The sequence below is a fragment of the Trachypithecus francoisi genome, unplaced genomic scaffold (genome assembly GCF_009764315.1).
Source record: "Trachypithecus francoisi isolate TF-2019V2 unplaced genomic scaffold, Tfra_2.0 Lachesis_group9, whole genome shotgun sequence".
In the NCBI taxonomy this organism is placed as follows: domain Eukaryota; kingdom Metazoa; phylum Chordata; class Mammalia; order Primates; family Cercopithecidae; genus Trachypithecus; species Trachypithecus francoisi.
The window spans coordinates 54,530,852-54,550,135 of NW_022681474.1; the positions used below are offsets into that span (position 1 = coordinate 54,530,852).

Genomic DNA, 19,284 nt, shown 5'->3' on the forward strand with positions numbered 1-19,284 from the left:
ATGAATAACAATCATGTTTAACACTCTTCTTTAAAAAACATATACTTCTGTGTGATCTCATGTATATAACAGTCTCAAAATTTTTTAAAGTATAATGATGGAAGACAGATGAGTACTGCCAGGGGTTACATCTGGGGAGGGTATGATTACAAAAGAGTAGCATGAGAGAATCTCTCGAAGATGAAGGAACAGTTCCGCATCCTGATGGAAAATGTATATGTGATGACATTTCATGCAATCATTACCTTCCTCCCCCAAAATGAGCATATGTAAAAATTTATGAAATCCAAATAAGGTCTGTAGGTTAGTTAATAGTATTGTAGCAATGTCCATTTTCAGTTTTGATCATTGTACTATTGTTATGTCAGTGTTCTCTTTGGGAGAAGTTGGGTGAAAAGGACATGAGAACTCTGTACTACTTTTGCAACTTGCAAGTGATTCTAAAATTATTTCAAAATAAAAAGACTTCTAAAATACATCCACAGTTATAGTAGCTTTTGTCAAAAATATTTTTTTAAAAAGTTAGTAATGGCATATATGTGGAGAAAGGAGAACACTCGTACACTGTTGGTGGGAACATAAACTAGTACCACTACCAAGGAAAGGAGTATGGAGTTTCCTCAAGAAACCAAAAATGAAGCTACCATATGATCCAGCAGTTTCACTACTAGGTATATATCCACAAGAAAAAACATCAGTGTATTGAAAAAAGACATCTGTCCTCCCGTGTTTATTGCAACACTATTCACAATAGCCAAGATATGAAGTCAACTTGATGGATATCAACTGTTGATATCCATCAACAGATGAATGGATAAAGGAAACATGGTATATATACACAAGGGAATAATATTCAGTCATAAAAAAGAATGAAATTCTATTGTTTGCATCAACATGGATGGAACTGGGGGACATTATGTCAAGTTAAACATGCCAGACACAGAAAGGTAAATATTGCATATTATCTCGTATGTGGGAGCTAAAAAAAAAAAAATTGATCTCATGGAGGTAGAGAGTACAATGAAGGTTACCAGAGGCTTAGAAGGGTGGTGAGGATGGCAGGATTAAGAGAGATTATTTAATGGGTACAACAATACAGTTAGATGGTAGAGGTAAGAGCTAGTGTTTGGTAGCACAATAGGGAAGCTATCATTGACAATAATTTATTATATATTTCAAAATAACTTGAGGAATGGATTTGGAATGTTCTCAACACAAAGAAAGAATAGTTGATTTGGGGTGATGGATATTCCTGATTTGATCATTACACATTGTATTTTTGTGTTAAAATATCACATTTACCCTATAAATATGTACCACTATTTCCTGACTCTAAAAAATTAAAAATTAAAATATGTATCCGATAGTTGGAGAATTTGTGATATTCTGTAGCTCCTTGGAGACAGAAGCCACTTTACCATGTGTAAGGTCTTGTTGGACTTCTGTACACAGGACTTTCATATCATCCCAGGTGCACTCCTGGTGAAAACAGAAACACAACACACTCAGTGACCCAGAGTCGCTGGAATTCTGCATCCCTCTCACTTACAAGGCTTCTCTCTGCCCAGAGGATTCTTCTCCAGTTCCCTCAGTTTGAAGCCGCTCGCCATTGTTCAGGACAGCTCACACCCTCCTCTGCAGCAGCAACCTCACTGGGTGCTGGCCACAGTGCCCCTCACTGTCTCATCCCACCTAATCCTCACTGCCCCCATTTTACAGATGAGGAAACTGAGGCTTGGAGAGGGCAGGAGATTTGCTTAGGTGGGTTGTGTGGGATCCTGGACTCAAGGCTGGGTCTGGTGACACCCCCACTGGGCTGCCGTCACTCCCCACCACCACCACCACTCAGACTGCCACCTGCAGGCTGGCCTCTGGCAGCAGGTGTGAGGGAAGCCAGTGGGGAAAGGGCACTAATTCAAGTCTGCAGCAGAGCAGCTGTTCTCTGGGTCCCTGTGGCCTGAGGCCATGCTGCTCTTATGTTCCCGGGTAAAGTGCTCCACTTAGGAGAAACTCTCTCCCGGCTGCAGGGCCATTAGCTCCCTGACTCCTGAAAAAAACATTTGGCCAGCGCTGACAGATGTGGCCATTACACAATCACTTAGCTCCCTCTCGCTGCCCCATCCAGACCTTGGGAGGAGGAGGGGCCTTGAGGCAGGCAAAGCCCTGGGGATAGTCCACACAATTCACTTCCTGGCGCTGCCTCCTCTCTGCTCTTAGACTGCATTTTGCCAGGCCACACTGATGCAGCAGGAGGCAGCTTCAGACAGCACCATGTGCTGCCAATGACCTTGTTCTCCTGAGAGTGGTTCAAACACTGCCTTCACATGCATCATTTCCTTGACTCCTCACAATAACCCTCTGTACTCAAAATTAGGATGATTCTTTCCATGACACAGATAAAGAAATGAGGCACAGAGAGGTTAAATGGTTTGCCCGTGGTCACACAGCTAGGAATGTCAGGCCTCTGGTTCCCAGGCCTGTGATGCTTCCTCCGCCCCAGGCAGCGGTAACCCTGCTGAAGTGTTAGCATGCATGGGGAACTCCACCTCAGAGGAGGGTCTCCAGGGCCAGGGCAAGGGCAAGGGCTGCTTCTCTCTGCTGAGTGGAGGAATGAGGCCACCAGAGACTGCAAGGAACGCCTTGCCCCCTTGGCAGCTGCCAGGCAGCCCTTGACCTGGTGGGCCACCAGCTTGGGTAATTTCCTCCTGCACCATCCTCCTTTGCTCTCTAGACCCTGGCTCAGGATGGATGAGTGCCCTCTCCCACTCAACCCCCCACCGCTGTGTGGCCCAGGCAGGGTTGGCAGCCCTCCAACAGCTGGCAAGCCTCCTCTCCCAGCCATAGCAGAGGTCCCAAGATAGGGGTTGCTGTGGCATCTGGTGTACCCAGCTGAACCAGGCCAGGGTCAGGCAGCCACAACTCCAGGGTTGTCTGACAATGCACCCAGCAAGAGGGAGGGGGTGGTGCCCAGGACCTAAGGAGGTGTGCTAAAGGGCAATGGCCCATCCTGCACACAGCCAGGCTCTGACAAGAAGCAGCTTTGCCCAGCAGGGGCTCTGCCATCAGTTAAGAGGCCAGTGAGCAGATGGCAGGCAGGAGCAGCAAGCACAGGCTGGGCTCCCAGGCCAGTCTCCTTGGTCCCTCCAGCAGGGTGCAGGACAGGCCCTAGGCGCTTCCAGGGCACCTGGGTAGGAGAGACCCTAGGCACTTCCGGGGCACCAGTCAAAGCTGCTTTCCACCAAGATGCCTCGCTTTGCCTTGAGGTGGCTCAGAAAGAGGCAGCTGAAAAATCCATATCTGGGCAGAGGCAACCACCTTCTCTAAAATGCTCCTCCTGGGGGCTGGGGGATGGATTGTGGTTTATCCAAACCCATTACCCTGCCTCCTGCTTTGGGACTGAGAGCCAGGGACCCGGCTCTACCAGAACAGCTCAGGCTGGGAGGAAGGTTGGGGCCACTGCTCTTGGCCTCAAGGACTGCAGGCCCCAAGCACCTGCCGGTCCGACACTAATTATGTCATTCCCCTCAGACAGCAGTTGGTGGTGCTGGGGCCAAGGGTGTCCAAATTCGGAGTCCAGGGCTTTGTTGTCATTGGAAGTGTGATCTGGACACAAGGGGGCAGCTGAGAACGGCTCAAAGGGACAGCTGGGTGTTCCACAGCCCTAGGGCCTTTGAGCTTCCTGGGTGCGGCGGGCACATGCTTTGTTCCTACAAGAGTTTGTTGGAGCTGCTGTAGAAGGTATTTGGCCAAGTCTTGATGAGAAAAATAGCCAAATGTGGAATTCTGTAAAGTAGGTTGACAGTGTTCATGAGTGGAGCCCAGAATGAAGCTGCATTATCATTTAAAAATAATAAAAATATAAGCCCTTACAGTCCCTGTCTCAGGGAAACCTATCATCCTTTGGTTTAACTTGCCTCAGCAGGGACTGTGTTTTCCACATCTGTGCCCTTCTCTGCCTCTGGTGCCATCCCCGTGGGGCTGATGGGGGTATATGCTGGGTGTCGGCCCAGATCCCCAGCCCAGAGACTTAGAGCCATGTCCACTCCCCAGGGCAGGGCAGGCCAGAGTGGCCATGATTGACCACTCCTGATGAGACCAGAGGGGTCTGCTGGCTCAAGTCCCCAAGGGGTGTGGCTGAGGCTGGAAAGCCACAGCGATCCCTGCCTGGCTGATGGCTGTGAGAGAGCAGAGAAGGCCGCGCTGCAGGGGAAAATGAAGGAGGTTCCTGACAACCCCCTACTTCTTGGTACCTGTCTCACTGGGGTCCCAGGACTAGAGTCTCAGCCATCCTGAGTTCCATGAGATCACTTGGTATCCTCCTCCTAAAGGCACTTTTTGACATAAACTGGTTTCAGTGCTTCCCAGTACTTGCCACTAGAAGAGCTCTCTCTAAGACATTCCCCCTACCCCAGGCTTCATGCCCACCCCTGCCTCTGGGCACCGCAGATTCCCTTCCAAGCTCAAGTGCCTGGGCACACGCATCCTCTTGAAAATCAATCCCTCCTACAGCCCACACAATTTGCTCAGGGAAGGGTGTGGCAATCCCAACTCCCTCAACTCCCTCTGTCGGCTCAGGCGCAGCTGAGAGCCATTCCATCGTTTCCTTCTTGAGAAAGTGAGGTTTTCACCTGAAAAAGGTCTTCAAGCCTTTGACATGTGTGAGGCTTGGTGGAACAAGAGCTGGCTTTTATACTGCAGTTATCCATGCCAGGCACCATGTAGCTATCCATTCATTTAATCTCCAAAGAGCCCCGGGAGGCTGGTGCCATTATTACGTAGGAGATGACTGAAGCACAGAGAGGTTAGGTGACTCACCCAGAGTCACACAGCCCTTAGGGCTAGGATTCTGAACAAGGCATGCTCTTAACCAACTTCAACCAAGCTCTGAATTTGTAAAGGCTTCACTTTTTCTGATGAAGCCAGAAAATTAGGAAGAAAGAGAGTTTCCATTAAGTGGACTGGTTGAGTCTCAGACACCTTCTTGGTGTCCTGTCTTGCTATATCCATTGGAGGGGCCCAGAAGCTCTGGTCACCACTGAGTTCAGGGATTGTTGCTGGGCCTGCACTTAGACAGGCACACACCTGAAGGCCAGGTGCAGATAAAACGGGGGCAGGCTGGCCCCTGCCCCAGCCAGGCCGGACCCAGGGGAGGGAGACATCTGACAGGGTGCTGGGGTGGTTCATCCTCCCCTCCCATAGGCCCACCCAGGACAGAACCCAAAAGACAGTGAGCAAAGGCAAACCATGACTCACCATCTGTGAAACCTGCTGGGACCAACGGGTCCTCATATGCCTCCATGGTGCTCCTGGGCTTGAAGACTGAGCACAGCTGATCTCATCAAGTCATTTATTAACCACTCTCTGTGTGACAGCCAATGAAGTCGAGCTTTCCCTCTTCCTATCAAAGGCTATCAACTATGTAGCTTCACAGAAGTTGTCCGATCTAACTGTGCCTCGGTTTCCTTAACTGTGAAATGGGAATAGTAGGACTTACACTGTGGGTTTATCATTGGAATTAAATATGCTAACCTATGTAAAGTTTCCAGGAAATGAGACAGTGGCAGAGTCAAAGGAAGTTCTTTCTACCCAACTGAGAGATCAGACACTGGGCACCCACCGAGAAATGGAGGAGGAGCCCCCAAGTCCTCCAAGTCCTATGCCAGGGATGCCTGCCCTGACTCCCTGCCATGCCACAGTTGCTCCTCCTCTGGGCAGGCTGTCATCCCCAACAAGGCCAGGCTGCTGCCCCAGTCACAGTCACAACTTCAGTGGTTTCTACCCTAACCTAGAGTGCATTAAGGAATGGACTTCATTGTGCCTCAACTAATAAATGAATAATAATAATTAATTAATCAATCAATCCCTGGGGCCCCAGCCTCCTTCCCACACTGAAGCCCAGCTGCCTTTTACAGTCACGTGATGAACTCCTGCAGACAGGGCAACCTACGGGGGGCTCCAGGAAGAACGACCCTGCAAGACAGTGCTTGTCAATGACTTGGGGAGCACTCTGATCTGCACAGAGGACCCTATCTTGTCCCAGCATCCACTAAAAGGTTCCTGAGCCAAGGCCTCAACGCCCTCCTCCTGGAAGTTTCCAGGTTTCCATTTGCACATTGGCCAAAGTGGAAGATTGAAGAGCGCAGACTCCACCCAGCCCTGTAGCCTCAGGGCTGGGAGGAACAAAGAGAGGACCTGAGCTTTTTCGGTCTTTCTTTTAACTCCTCTAAATTTATTTGGGTATTTAAACAAACAGAAACTACATCATGCATCGTTACTTTTTGCCTTTGTACAACAAAACTAAGTACTCGATATATCTGCAGAGGTTTGGTGCTCTTTTTTTTTTTTCCTTTCTTTCAGTAACATCAGGCAGAGTTTTCGATATGATCCAGTTTTGCACAGTCACTAGAGTGTCGCATCATGAATTATTAAATCAGTGCTTCGTGGTAATACATAATTTCTTATCAATTATTCATGCTAATGTGTGTGTAGTTTACTTAATTGTGTTATTGACGATCAAAAGTAATTTCCTGAAAGTCCTCAAGGACACAAAATTTAATCAGCATAACTACTTTTCAGATGCAATGCTGTTAAGTATTCTTAATTTGCTCAACAGTTCACTTATTTATGTACCTTTCTGGAGGAAATACGAGTTTAATCAAACAATTAGATTGAAGAGTTAGTGTACATAAGGGCTTGAGCTCACATCCTTCAACCAAACATTCGTAATTACAGGGAAACGGAAGCAACTTTGCCGCTTTTTGGCAAATCGTTTCATCTTTATACTCAACAAGCAAAATACAGCAGGAAGAAGGATTTGATTTTTTTTTCTTTAAAGGAGACAGTGTGTTTTATCAAATGCTTCATGGTGATCATAGAAGAGGCATGATACACTCAGGAGTATTATTTGGGGGTCATGGAGTGGGGGAAGGTAAAAAGGGAACAGGAAATGTGAAAGTAGAATCTTTCGATGATAATAACTGAAACCAAAATAACCATCATGAAGGCAATAACTATCCGCATGGAAACACCATCAGCAAAAGCCACCAAAGACTGCAACCTTTCGGGTGCCGGGCGTCCCTGCCAGAAAGCGGCAGAGCTTATGCTATTGCACGTTCCCCTTGGATCTCCTCCAGGTCACCATCCACACCAGAGAAAACAGCCACACTAGACCAAAACAGAAATCTCTGTGAAATTTGGCCCTTTGGAATGAATGCTCTCCACACCATGAGAAAGCTGTCTTCCCCATGCTCCATTTCTGCACATACGCCGTTCCTGTCTCCTTTCCTACTTGTTTTCCCTCAGTAAAAAAACACCAGCACTGAAGAGCCCCCTCTACATGCCAGGCACCTGGGGAAAGGTAGTTCATCCATATGCGCAATTATTTCAGAGGCGTTCCTGAAGGGCTTCTTCCCTCTCCAAGGGCCGTTAGGCCCCCTGGACCAGAGAGCTGCTTTTCAGTTGCTTCACTTCCCATTAACCCACAGGTCTATTTGGGAGAGAGGAAGGGCTTGCAGGTGAGTGCTTCAGGTACCGGGGCCACACTGGTTCCACACCCAAAGTGTCAAGACGGCAGACCCCAGTTCATGGAGCAGATGGTCTGGGTGATTAGCCCAGTACCCCTGGCCAGATGTGCCAGTGAAATCTCCTGGGTCAGAGCCACCGTGGACCTCTGGGACAGGCTGTGTCGTGTTGGCCCCTCCCTACCCTACATCTTCTCACTTTCTAACCAAGCCCACAACCAATATTCTCCAACAAGAGAAAGGGCACTACTGCTTGTCTTGGCCCAGGGGAGCGAGAGCCGCTTGGGATTCCACCGGTTCCCCAGTTATTAAACAATGTAAGGGGGACAGGCCCTTTTCTTATCATGAAACTTCAGCCCATGCCACAGTTCCTGGGGTTGACAAGACATTCAAAGGCAGCCCAGGGGGGAAATAGGAAGGGTAATGGATGAGGAATCTACCTCCCTCCGAGACTCTGGGCCTGGATGGAAATCCCAGGGAGGCTCCTCACAGAGAGGGCTCTGCTGCCACCAAGTGCCATCGGGATCTGTTGCCAAAGAAGCCACCACAATACAGCCACGCTGGTGGGACTCCAGAGGGACCCTCCAGGTGCCAAGGGAGCTGTGGGTCTCACTTGCCCGTCCTGGGTCCATGCAGAGGCCCTGGGGCCGCAGGCTTCTCCTTGCTATTTGGAGAGTTTTCTGTAGGGTCTGAGGCTGGGAGAAGCAGGGGCGGGGGGAGGGCACGCCAGACAGGGCACTGTAGACCCTCATACACTCTTCTCTGCCTCGCTCTGTTCCTTGGTGGGAGAGATCTTGTCCTGGCTGCCATCTGGGGGCGCCGGCTTGGCGACAGGGCCGGGGCTGCTGCTGGTGGAAGGCAGGAGGTTGGCTGACTGCAGGACGGCTTCTGAGTGCTCACGGGCTTTCATGCGCAGGGCGGCCACGCTGGCCGTGCGGTTACTCTGGCAGCCATAGGTGGGAAGGAAAGAGAGTCCCATGGGGTCTGGGACACAGCAAGAGCACAGTGGGCCCCCTGGAAAAGGAAAAACAACAGGCTCCCATCACTGTCCACTTTCTGCCTCTCAGGGCTGGGTGACAGGGAACGGTCTGAGTTCTGAAGGACAGAAAGATTGATTCCCTCTGGCGCCAGATACTAAAGGGAGAAGGACAAGTGCTCAGAACCTCAAAGGGACCTAGTTAATCCTTCAAAGGTTTGTCAGAGCATCAGGGACACCCGGTCAGTCCTGGCTCCCTTGCCAAGGAGCTGTGTGGCCTTAGGCCAATATCTTGGCTTCTCTGAGCCTCAGTCTCGACTTCTGTAAAATGGGGTAATACCTACATTGCAGGATTATAAGGAGGATCCCATTAAGTCATTCCACATTCCCAAACTGTGTCAACCACCCCTAAGAACTCACTGGGGTACTGGGGGATACCTTAAATGGAGGGAAACCCAGCCACACGTGTCAGGTGCCAGGCAAGCTGCTGGCTGCAGGCAGTTCCCGGCTTAACCACGAGATCCTGCTGCATTCCTGTCAAGAATGTTATCTCTTTGTGAAGCTGGATTTTGCAAGTACCACACAAAATTCCACATTGGAATATAAAATGTGGGTGGCAGAGTCTAAAAGAATTCCAAGATTAGAGAAGCTGTACAAAGCTTATAAGGCACATAAGCCCCTTAGAAAGGAATAGTGGCTATTTAAAAATGAAAGCAGTCAGGTGCAGTGGCTCACACCTATAATCCCAACAGTTTGGGAGTCTGAGGTAGGAGGATAGCTTGAGCCCAAGAGTTCAAGACCAGCATGGGCAACGTAGTGAGACTCTATCGCTACAAAATAAAAATAAAAAATAAATTAACCAAGCACAGTCGTATGTGCCGATAGTCCTAGCTACTCGGGAAGCTGAGGCAGGAAGATCACTTGAGCCCAGGAGTTCAAGGGTGCAGTGAGCCATGATTGCATCAGTGCACTCCAGCCTGGGCAACAGAGCAAGTCCCTGTCTCTAAAAACAATAATAATAAAAAGAAAAAGAAAAGAAAAACATTATTTTTCTTTCATTTTATAAGTATTATTTTCCAAATAGCTACTAAGTTGTCAGGACATACTTAGTGAGCTGCTTGGACCTAACCATTGAATTAACAGAACTGTTAACTGTTATATATTGCTTATGGTCCAGGGGGTGTCGTGAACTGAGGTTTGAGAACCTCAGAGGGAACCAGTTTGGAAAGTGCTTAGTGTGGGTTCAGGCCCAGGTCAATCGTTCTCACCCATGTGTTGCCTCTTGGCTGGTGATAATGGAAAACATGGAGAAGATGGAATTTCTGAAGTGGTCCCAGCCAAGGCTGAGGGCTGCAGCAAGGTCAGCACCAAGGTCAGCACCCTTGTGTCCCACCTCCCTTGCAGTCCTGGACATGTCCACAGGCTGCGAGTGAGCCTTGAGCTGCTGTCCTGCCTTTCTAAGCATGCTCTGGAGTCCTTCCTCGAACCACCAAGGGGCAGTAATCGTGAGACAAATGCCTATGCTCACTGGAGCCTGGAAGGCCACTCAGGCCCAGTATCCACTTTTAGAGATCCACCTCAGGGGCAGCTGCAGCTGCAGCTGCACCAGCTTTTCCAGCAGCTGGGACGTCCCCACCCTCCCTTCCCAAGACAGCCTTCCTAATGCCAAAGCCAGGGTACCTTCTGCTCCCCTCAAGCACATTCACGAATCCTCCTCTTCCTTGCCAAGCCGCTGAGAGACAAAGGGAAGCTCACCTTTACCACCCACTGCTCCTCTTATCACATTATGGTCACCCATACTGTAGGCGTGGCTCATCCCCCTCTCCCGGTAAGGAAACTGAGTCTCCAAATTTGCAGTTTATTGTACAGAAGGGACCAGAACTTCCTGGTGACCTTTCCCTCTCCTGTATCATAATGGGAGGTTTAAATGCAGCTTCACCTCCTCCCTCAAGTTTGACTGAGGGGCTGATCCAGTAGGCAGCAGATACCAAAATGAGTGTGAGGCAGCACACATGCAGAGTGTGCAAGGGAGCTCTAGGACCAGCCCCACTGCCCTGCAGGCCCATTGGCCTCCAGCCTGTCATGTATTTAGTCAAACCCTGGGGCCTGGCTGCTCCACTTCCCCTAGGGGCTCTTACACAGGCATAGCCACACCCTGACACCAGTCACTGAGAGACTGTTAGAGGGAATGACAGCTTTTGCTGGGAACAATGCCTTCTATGAGTCTCAGGCCTTCCTGATGGTTAGAACCCACCCCCAGGGGCCCTTGTCTTCCTCCAAGTCTCCCTGCCCAAGGGCACTCATTGGTGAGGAGCACCTAAGGTGTGAAGACACCAAGTTATTAAGAATGGTGGTCCCCCTTGGAGCGGGTATGCTGTAGATTTGTATTTTCCTCTCTATGTCTATTTAGAATTTTTTTTGTTTTTCTACAGTGAAAATGAATTTAAGTTTAGAAACATAATGTTAATTTTAAATGAATGTTAAAAAGAAGGAAGATCGAAGACAGACCCAGCAGGCACATCTGAGAGCAGAGAATGGTTAGGGCTATAGGCTCTCAAGGACCTGGAAGGGGCCACCATCCTCAGGCTTAGCCCTGGGTAGCCGGTCCTGGGTCAGGCCAGATGAGAAAGATGGGCTCAGTCCATCTCAGGCTGGTATTAACCCAGCCAAGGCCTTGCTTCAATGTAAGCATCAATGGTGAGTTCAATGTTCTGTAACTCAGTGGGAAATCTAGCCATGTACCAGACGTAGAAGTGACAGAGCCTCCTTCCCCTGGAGCCATAGCTTACAGCCGCTAGGTCACACCTGCAGCGGACCACAAGAAAGCCACCCGTAACTATACTGCTGGCCCTCAAAACCCAAACTTAGAAGTTAAGAGGAATAAATTAACTCACAGAACCAAAGCTGCAGCAGGGTAAAGAGTCTATGTGTGCCTAGCTCACCCCCTACGCACATACACACACAGCACTGGATTGATGGGAAACTGAGGACCAAGTGAAGCCAAGGACCCTGTAGTTAAAAACCGTTAAGGACTGTACATACCATGGAATATGACTCAAAAGGAAGGGAATTTTGACACTGGCTCCAACAGGGGTCAACCTTGAAGAAATTATGCTAAGTGAAATAAGCCAGTCACTAAAAGAAAAAATCCTGCAGGAGTCCTCTTCTGTGAGGTCCCCAGAGTACTCCAATTCCCAGAGACAGAAGTAGAATGACATAGACCTGGGGCGGGGGAGGGGAAGTGGGAAGATGGGGGAAGTGGGAAGTTTGCAAGATGAAGAGTTCAGGAGATTGGCTGCACATCAACAGGAATGTGCTTAATACAACTGAGTCACACACTTAAAAATGGTTAAGGTGGTAAATTTTATGTTATGCGTATTTTACCATAATCAAAAAGAAAATAAGATAGTTTTTGTTTGTTTGTTTTTGTTTTTTTAAGTATACTGGCCAGAGGTGAGTTGAGGGCAAAGTGATCCAGGAAGGTGAAGTGTGCACAGGGTAGCCAGGTCTGTTTTTACTCCTTCAGTGAGCAAGAATCTCCAAAGCCCCTCCAGCTGCCAAACACTCACCCAGCCACACCCAGTCCCATGTCCATGGGGCTGGCACTCTCAACCGACTGCACTCACTGGGCCTTTGCCTAAGGAAGCTTTGCAGAGTTTTCACACATCCCTCCAGTTCCTGACCATTGGTGGCAGGGGCAGGGGGGAGTGGAATTCCTCAGCAGGCAGCTGACTCCGATGGGTGCGCACTGACCAACAAGAGTCTTGGGGCCCAGCACAGTGGCTCACACCTGTAAAACCAGCACTTTGGGAGGCCTAGGAGAGTGGATCACCTGTGGTCATGAGTTCGAGACCAGCCTGACCAATATGGTGAAACCCCGTCTCTACTAATACAAAAATTAGCCGGATGTGGTGGCATGCACTTGTAGTCCCAGCTACTCCGGAGGCTGAGACAGGAGAATTGCTTGAACCCAGGAGGTGGAGGTTGCGGTGAGCCAAGATCGTGCCACTGCACTCCAGTCTGGGTGAAAGAGTGAGACTCCTTCTCAAAGAAAAAAAAAAAAAAAGAGCCTTGGGCACACAGCCCGACACGTGCCATCACTCCCTTTCCTCATCTGCACCCTTTCTTCATCTGCACCCCAAGCCTGAACTGCAGCTAAAGCGTCCGTCAAAGGGGGCGGAAGCCCAGGTGGACACAAAAACACAGTAACAGCCACACCCAGGAATGTGGCAAATGAGCCCTGGCCATCTGAAGGGAAGTCCTCAGAGGCTGCCAAAGGGGCTTCCCCTGAACCTGCCCATACCTGAATGAGAACTGGGAAGATGTGTGGATTCAAGACAGAGGTATGGACAAGATTGAAAGAGGCCACTGTGTAAGAAACAAGATTAAAAGCAAACAGGGGACAAATCTGGTGAGATGGTTAACAAGGAAAAGTATAAAGTCTATAATCTGCATCCAAGGATCCATCTGCACAAAGGAGACATGGCTCAGTGATCAATCATGTGTGGTCAATACGACTTCACAGTAACTTCACGGCCATCCCACAGGGTTGTGGGTTGCCTTAACAGAGGCAGAACCTGCAGAAAAAGGGAAGGTAAAGTCCTTCTATCTTGTGTGATGGTCACACCCTGCCTTATGTCTCCCATCAACAGACACTTCTGTCATCACCCTAAAGAGAAAAGCTGTTGAGGGGATAGGAAATACAGTGATCTGGGCACATATACATGTTAACTTAAATTGTCCAACAACCAGCATCTCCCTTGAATTCTATAGCCATTTTTTGCAAAGGAAAAAAATGATTTTGATTTCTCAGTGATCTGACAGTACCAATATGCTGCCTGCACAAACAACTTCATGGACCCTGAACACTTTTGAGAACTTGAAATAACATGATGGAGCTTCATCCTCCATATAGAACACACTGCGACTATGACAAATTATATTAAAGGAGGATATTTAGTTCCCAGGGTGATTCATTAGTAAATAGTTACTGAGTAAAAATCCAGACCCAAAGTTCATGCACTTTGGCCATGAAACATGTGCTCAAGTAGAGCCCGGGCACAGTGGCTCGCACCTGTAATCCCAGCACTTTGGGAGGCTGAGGCAGGTGGATTGCTTGAGCCCAGGAGTTTGAGACCAGCCTGGGCAACATAGCAAAACCCTGTCTCTACAAAATATACAAAAAAATTAGCCAGGTGTGGTGGCAGATGCCTGTAATCCCAGCACTTTGGAAGGCCAAGGCAGGTGGATCACCTGAGTTCAGAAGTTCAAGACCAGCCTGGCCAACATGATGAAACCCCATCTCCACTAAAAATACAAAAATTAGCCAGGCATGATGGTGTGCGCCTGTAATCCCAGGTGCTCTGGAGGCTAAGGCAGGGGAATTGCTTGAACCCAGGAGGTGGAGGTTGCAGTGAACTGAGATCATGCCACTGTACTCCAGCCTGGACAACAGAATGAGACTCCATCTAAAAAAAAAAAAAAAAGCCGGGTGTGGTAGCACACTGCTGTAGTCCCAGCTACTAGGACCTTCACCAAATGCTTAAAGATTCTCCTATGTGCAAAGTGCATTTCTATTTCTAACATAAGTTGTATGATTTCCAAGACTGCCACAAACTAGAAAGAAACGTGGCTACTAGTGGCAGACCCATTGATGGTTAATACTAAGAAAAGAGACAAAATGTTATAAAACAGCCAAAAACCCTCCAAATGCACAATAAACTAGAGCCATTTGCACAGAGGCAAGCAGAGCAGAATCCTGGGATGGCCCAAAGCCATCACAGTGGCCACTGTGGGTCTCAAGGTATGATGTTTGACAGGGCTTTGAAAACTGCACCAAGCCTGTGACTATTAGTCATGGGGCCACTGCGTTGGTCATAAGAGGAGCTAGACTCTGCCTCTTTATTACATCATAAAGTGACAAACACACTTAGAAAAAGTCTACCCTAAAACCAAGTCATCATTATGGAAACCCTATAAACAAGTGGCAATAGGACGTCTCTGGGGCCAGAAAGCCCAGTGCATCTGTGTAGGGCAGAAGAAGGTGATGAAAAGAAGGTGGTCAGAAGAAGGTGGTCAGAAGAAGGTGGTCGGAAGAAGGTGGTCGGAAGAAGTCTGACCCCTGACCCCACTGTTAACCAGACACAGGACCCGCCTTCATCCACTCAAGCTTCAGCTTCTGCGCCTTAACACACCTACTTTGGTGATAAATCCTATAAAGCAACTGGTACTTAATCCTCAAACAATTATTTCCTCAACCCCATACAAATGAAAGGACAATTCTAAGTCATAATCCACAGCTTATTCCAATTTCTGGTTCAATTCCATGACCAGCTGAAGAACCCAAGTTGTCCCAAGTATCCCCCAGAGGACGCCACGATGGACACGAGACCTGCAACCATCCTCATGCACACACACGTAACACTACATATGTGCACATAGGGTATATGCAGTGACTGCGCTCACCGGCACTGCGTGCCTACCCTGCCTTTGGCACAAGCTGTACACCTTTTCACAGCTGTACTTGTTCCTCAGTGAAATCTTCCCATCTGGCCAAAAAGTAATTTATACTGCCAAGAGAATTTTGAAGAGTGAGCCAAACAAACTTTCAAAACCCCCATCTTAATTACTTGATTTCTATACATGGGGCTCTAGAAGGGAATAGAAGAGTACTTTTTGTTTTTGTTTTTTTTAATTTGTCAAAAAGCTATCATGTGCTCACTTCAGCAGCACATACATTAAAATTGGAACAATAAAGAGAAGATAAGCAAATAATATTTTTTAAAGATAAAAATTTAAATAAAAAAGTTTAAGCTAGTATTAATGGGCTAAAAATTGAATTAGCTACTAAGGAAGTCATACTTGTGTGCATATAACAACAACAAAAAACATGAATCTACCAATGGTCCAATAATAGGGAACTAGCTGAATAAGTTATACCCATATAGAACACACTACAACTATGACAAATTATATTAAAGGAGGATATTTAGTACCATGAAAAAGATACTAATGAAATAAGACATTTAAAGAATTGGTAAAGGAGCAGTAAATAAACAATAAGTCATCAATAAGTCAACATGCATACATTTTGGAATACATATGCATGTGTATAATACATACACATGTGATAGACTGAATGTTGATGTCCCCCCACCCCAAAATTCATATGTTGAAATCCTAAACCCCAAGGTTTGGGAGGTGGGGCTTTTGGAAGATGATTAAGTCATGAGTATAGATCTCTCAGGGACTAATGTCCTTACATAAGAGACCCCAGAGGGTCGCCCTGTCTCTTCCTCTTCCACTATACAAGGACACAGCAACAAGACACCATCTATGAATCCAGTGCCCTCACAAGACACTGAGTCTGCCAGCACCTTGATCTTAGACTTCCCAGCCTCCAGAACTGTGAGAAATAAATTTCCATTGTTTATAAGCCCCCGGGTTTATGATATTTAGTTATAGCAGCCCAAACTGACTAAGATGATCCATATTCACATATACTAACACACATATATGCACATAGTGTACATATATATATGTATAGCCATAGACCACATCAATCTAGCATCATAGGTATATGTATGTAAATATAAATTTACTTAGAAATAGAAAAATGTATAAATTTCAATTCTTAATTTAAACTTTTTAATTTGTAAGTTATTAAATATATGTTTATTAGATATATATATATTCATAAGTGACATCTTAAAATTTTCCAATACCAAAATATTCACAGTATCTGGTTCTGGGTGTTGAGGCTATGATTTTTTTTTATTTGTGTTTTATTGTAAGTTTTGCTCTTTCTAAACTGACCAGGTATTACTCTCATAGAAGGAGTAATCTCCTTGGGATTTGTGATTTCCTGTCTTCTCTCATTCAGAGATGGCGACAGATGTTCTCCTTCAGCACAGAGTCCCCCATAGGTTGCTAAGGGATAAAGACCATGTCTTCACCACCCAGTGAAGACTCCAAGATGACTAATGGCATCCGTCTGCACTCAGGGTATTGACAGCAAACACAGGGCTGAGGGTGCGCCACGAGATTCACCAGCAACCTTCTATTCATCTCCCCTCTCATTTGTGTGGACCAAAGTCAGTGAGTCCCTTCCTGCCCGCCCCCACCCCATGAAACCCCTAAAAGGCCATGACTCCCTCCCTCCCCCTGGCAGACTTGTGCCATCACAAAAGTCTATGCAAGAGCCCTCTGGTCCTTAAATGCAGTCTGAGAACATGCTACTACCTCCTGGACACTAAATTAAAACACACAATTTGATTTCCATTAAGTTACAGCAAATTCTGCTGAATTGATCTAATCGGCCTCCATTCCTATATGACATCATGCTTTAAAGGTTTGGTCTGAATATAAATACTTAATGTAATAAATACAGTCTGAAATATTTGATCTCCTTGGCAGTTTAATTGATCTACTACCAAGACTGACAGGAAAAATTAAGTTAGCTCTGTCTCGTCTCTGCCAATAGCACATTTTCATCATAAAGGTATGTGGACTCCAATGCTGGTGACAAGGAGAGCTCTAACACCCCGTTTTCCTGTTGAACATTCAGGTTAGGGTAACAAGAGTTGAACAGAAAATGAATGCATGGATTTATGAGACATCTAGTGTAAACAGCATAGTTCACTTCTTTTCACTTTAGAGTAAAATAGATGAACTGATAAACATTCTGTGAGTCATCACACCATTTCCTTATAGCTCACATGGAGAGTTTAAGTGGGAATATTGGTAGATGTCTACAATATTTAAGTGTATTTTTAGCTGCTGTGTTTAAGTGCAGTCACCAATAATCAAACAAAAAACAAGGCCAAATTCACACCTGGACACACTGTCTTCTCCTAATGGGACTCCTGAAGTACTTTCTCCTCCTCTTGTTTTATGGCTTATTTCTTGTCTTTTCACCATGAGCCGTGTTTGTTTTCGTACACACCTCACCTCCCAAGCTTGATGTGTGTGCCTCCCCCATCCAATCTCACAGCCCTGATTGCAGAACAAAACTGTCCCATTTTGGTACAAAGTAAACATTCCGTGAATATTTAGTGAAGGGAGAAAAGGAGAGAGAATCTATCTTTCTTGACCGAGTTGGCATATTTTAGTTCTTCAAAGTTGCCATCTCCCGAGTTCTAAGCTTCCTCAATACCCCGTGGAAAGAAAAACTGTATTCTTAACAGTTACCCAATCTGATTAATGTCAAAATCCCTGGGCTAATTTGGAAGGGGTTTTGGTGGAATCAGCTCTAAATCCCACCTGTCCCTTAATTTCACCTATTACATGTAAGGCCTTTGTCTCGACAATTACTTATGCACTCAGCAAACATTCATTGATGGGGGCCAACTCAACTGACCATTCCAACCAGAGCTTTGTGTTCTGACACAGTCTCAGGGCCAGTGCACATGTTCTATTTCTGCTTGGATGTCTCCGCAGGGTCAAACAAATAATGACAGTGGCCCCCAGATCTAAGGACCCTCAGCACAGCCAGAACAGCCACAGGGACACATGTTCCTGGCAGTCAGATGCCAATTCACACAACCCTCCCTCCTTTCAGTGGCAGCCAGAGCTCGGCATGGGCAGGCTGCTTCTCCTGCTGCCCCTGGCACCAGCCAGAGCCTTCTGCTCAGCTCTGTGCACTCCAGGGCCCCATTGATTAGCAGGAAGGGCAAACCCATCAGCACCCATAGGAAATGGCTTCTGGAAAGTGAGTTGCAGGTTTTCAAGTCAGAAGATGACAGAAGGTGCCTGTCAAAGGAGCAGAATCAATACAGGGTGTAGGGGGCTGGAAGGTGGCACACCCAGGTCCCTGAATTGTTGTGCCTCTGACATTCATGCTATGTGACCTTGGACAGTTCTATCTCTTCTCCAGGCCTCAGGTTCCCCCACTATAGTCTGCAGAAGCAGTGGTAACATGCTTGTCAAAGAGATTCCTTACAAATCTTAAGTGCCAGGATTCTCCATCTGTCTTCCTGACATCAGCTAGGCATGGAGGGGGCCAGAGTTGACCTAGTCATTTTCCCCATGAGGAATGACCACTTCTGTCCCTTGAGTCCTCTGCTCCCCAAATGCCTGTATCCTCAGAAACGAGCCAGGGGCCCTGGGAGACTGTGTTGTTTTCCTGGAGCCCCATGTGCTGCCCACACACCACGAAGCCCAGTCACCATGCACTGGGTACTGGGAGACCCTCCCATGGGAGAGTAAATGCTTGCAGGAAGCAGAAACCTCTGCCCTGGCGATCCAAACCCAAGCCCTAATCAGATTCCAAGTGACTTTTTGGCCTCAACATCCTGACTCTAACAACAATTACAAGCACTTAGGTGGATTTGGATGTGCCAGATACATGGGCACCATTAGGTATGGCCATTACAGTCTTTGTTTCACAGGTGAGGAGCCTAGCATCCACCCCAAGGTGACCCAGTGTCAAGAAAGAGGCAGCACTGCCAGGTTCCTTCCCTGTGTTCATGTTTCTCTCTGCCTGCGGTCTCTCACCCACTCACAGCTTAAGCATCTTCTCTGGAAAGACTTCTTCCTGTGAAGAAAGTTCCTCCCGCCTCTGAGCTTCCCCATACCTTGTATGCCCTTGTTTGCTTCTATGAGAGTACATGACTGTCACCTGAACTGGGATTCTTGGTGGACCTGTCTGTTTCTCCAAGCCTACCTCCTCAAACCGCCAGACCCTTTGGGTAGGGATAGTCTAATTCATTGGTCTAATTCATTGCTAAGTGCTCAACCTGTGGTTCAGAGTCTGGCAAAGTGTACCTACTCAGTGGGTGCTGAATGAAG

General features: G+C 47.3%; 1 protein-coding gene across 1 annotated transcript in view; it reads right to left on the minus strand.

Moving 5' to 3' along the window:
- Positions 1–6,319: 6,319 nt before the first annotated feature.
- The window catches only part of DRGX (dorsal root ganglia homeobox), a 54,510-nt gene continuing 41,545 nt past the window's right edge, over positions 6,320–19,284 (minus strand). The window contains exon 7 of the mRNA XM_033208686.1: positions 6,320–8,534. Within this exon, the coding sequence (XP_033064577.1) occupies positions 8,269–8,534 (266 nt within the window). The 3' untranslated portion in view covers positions 6,320–8,268. The remainder of the gene's footprint in view (positions 8,535–19,284) is intronic.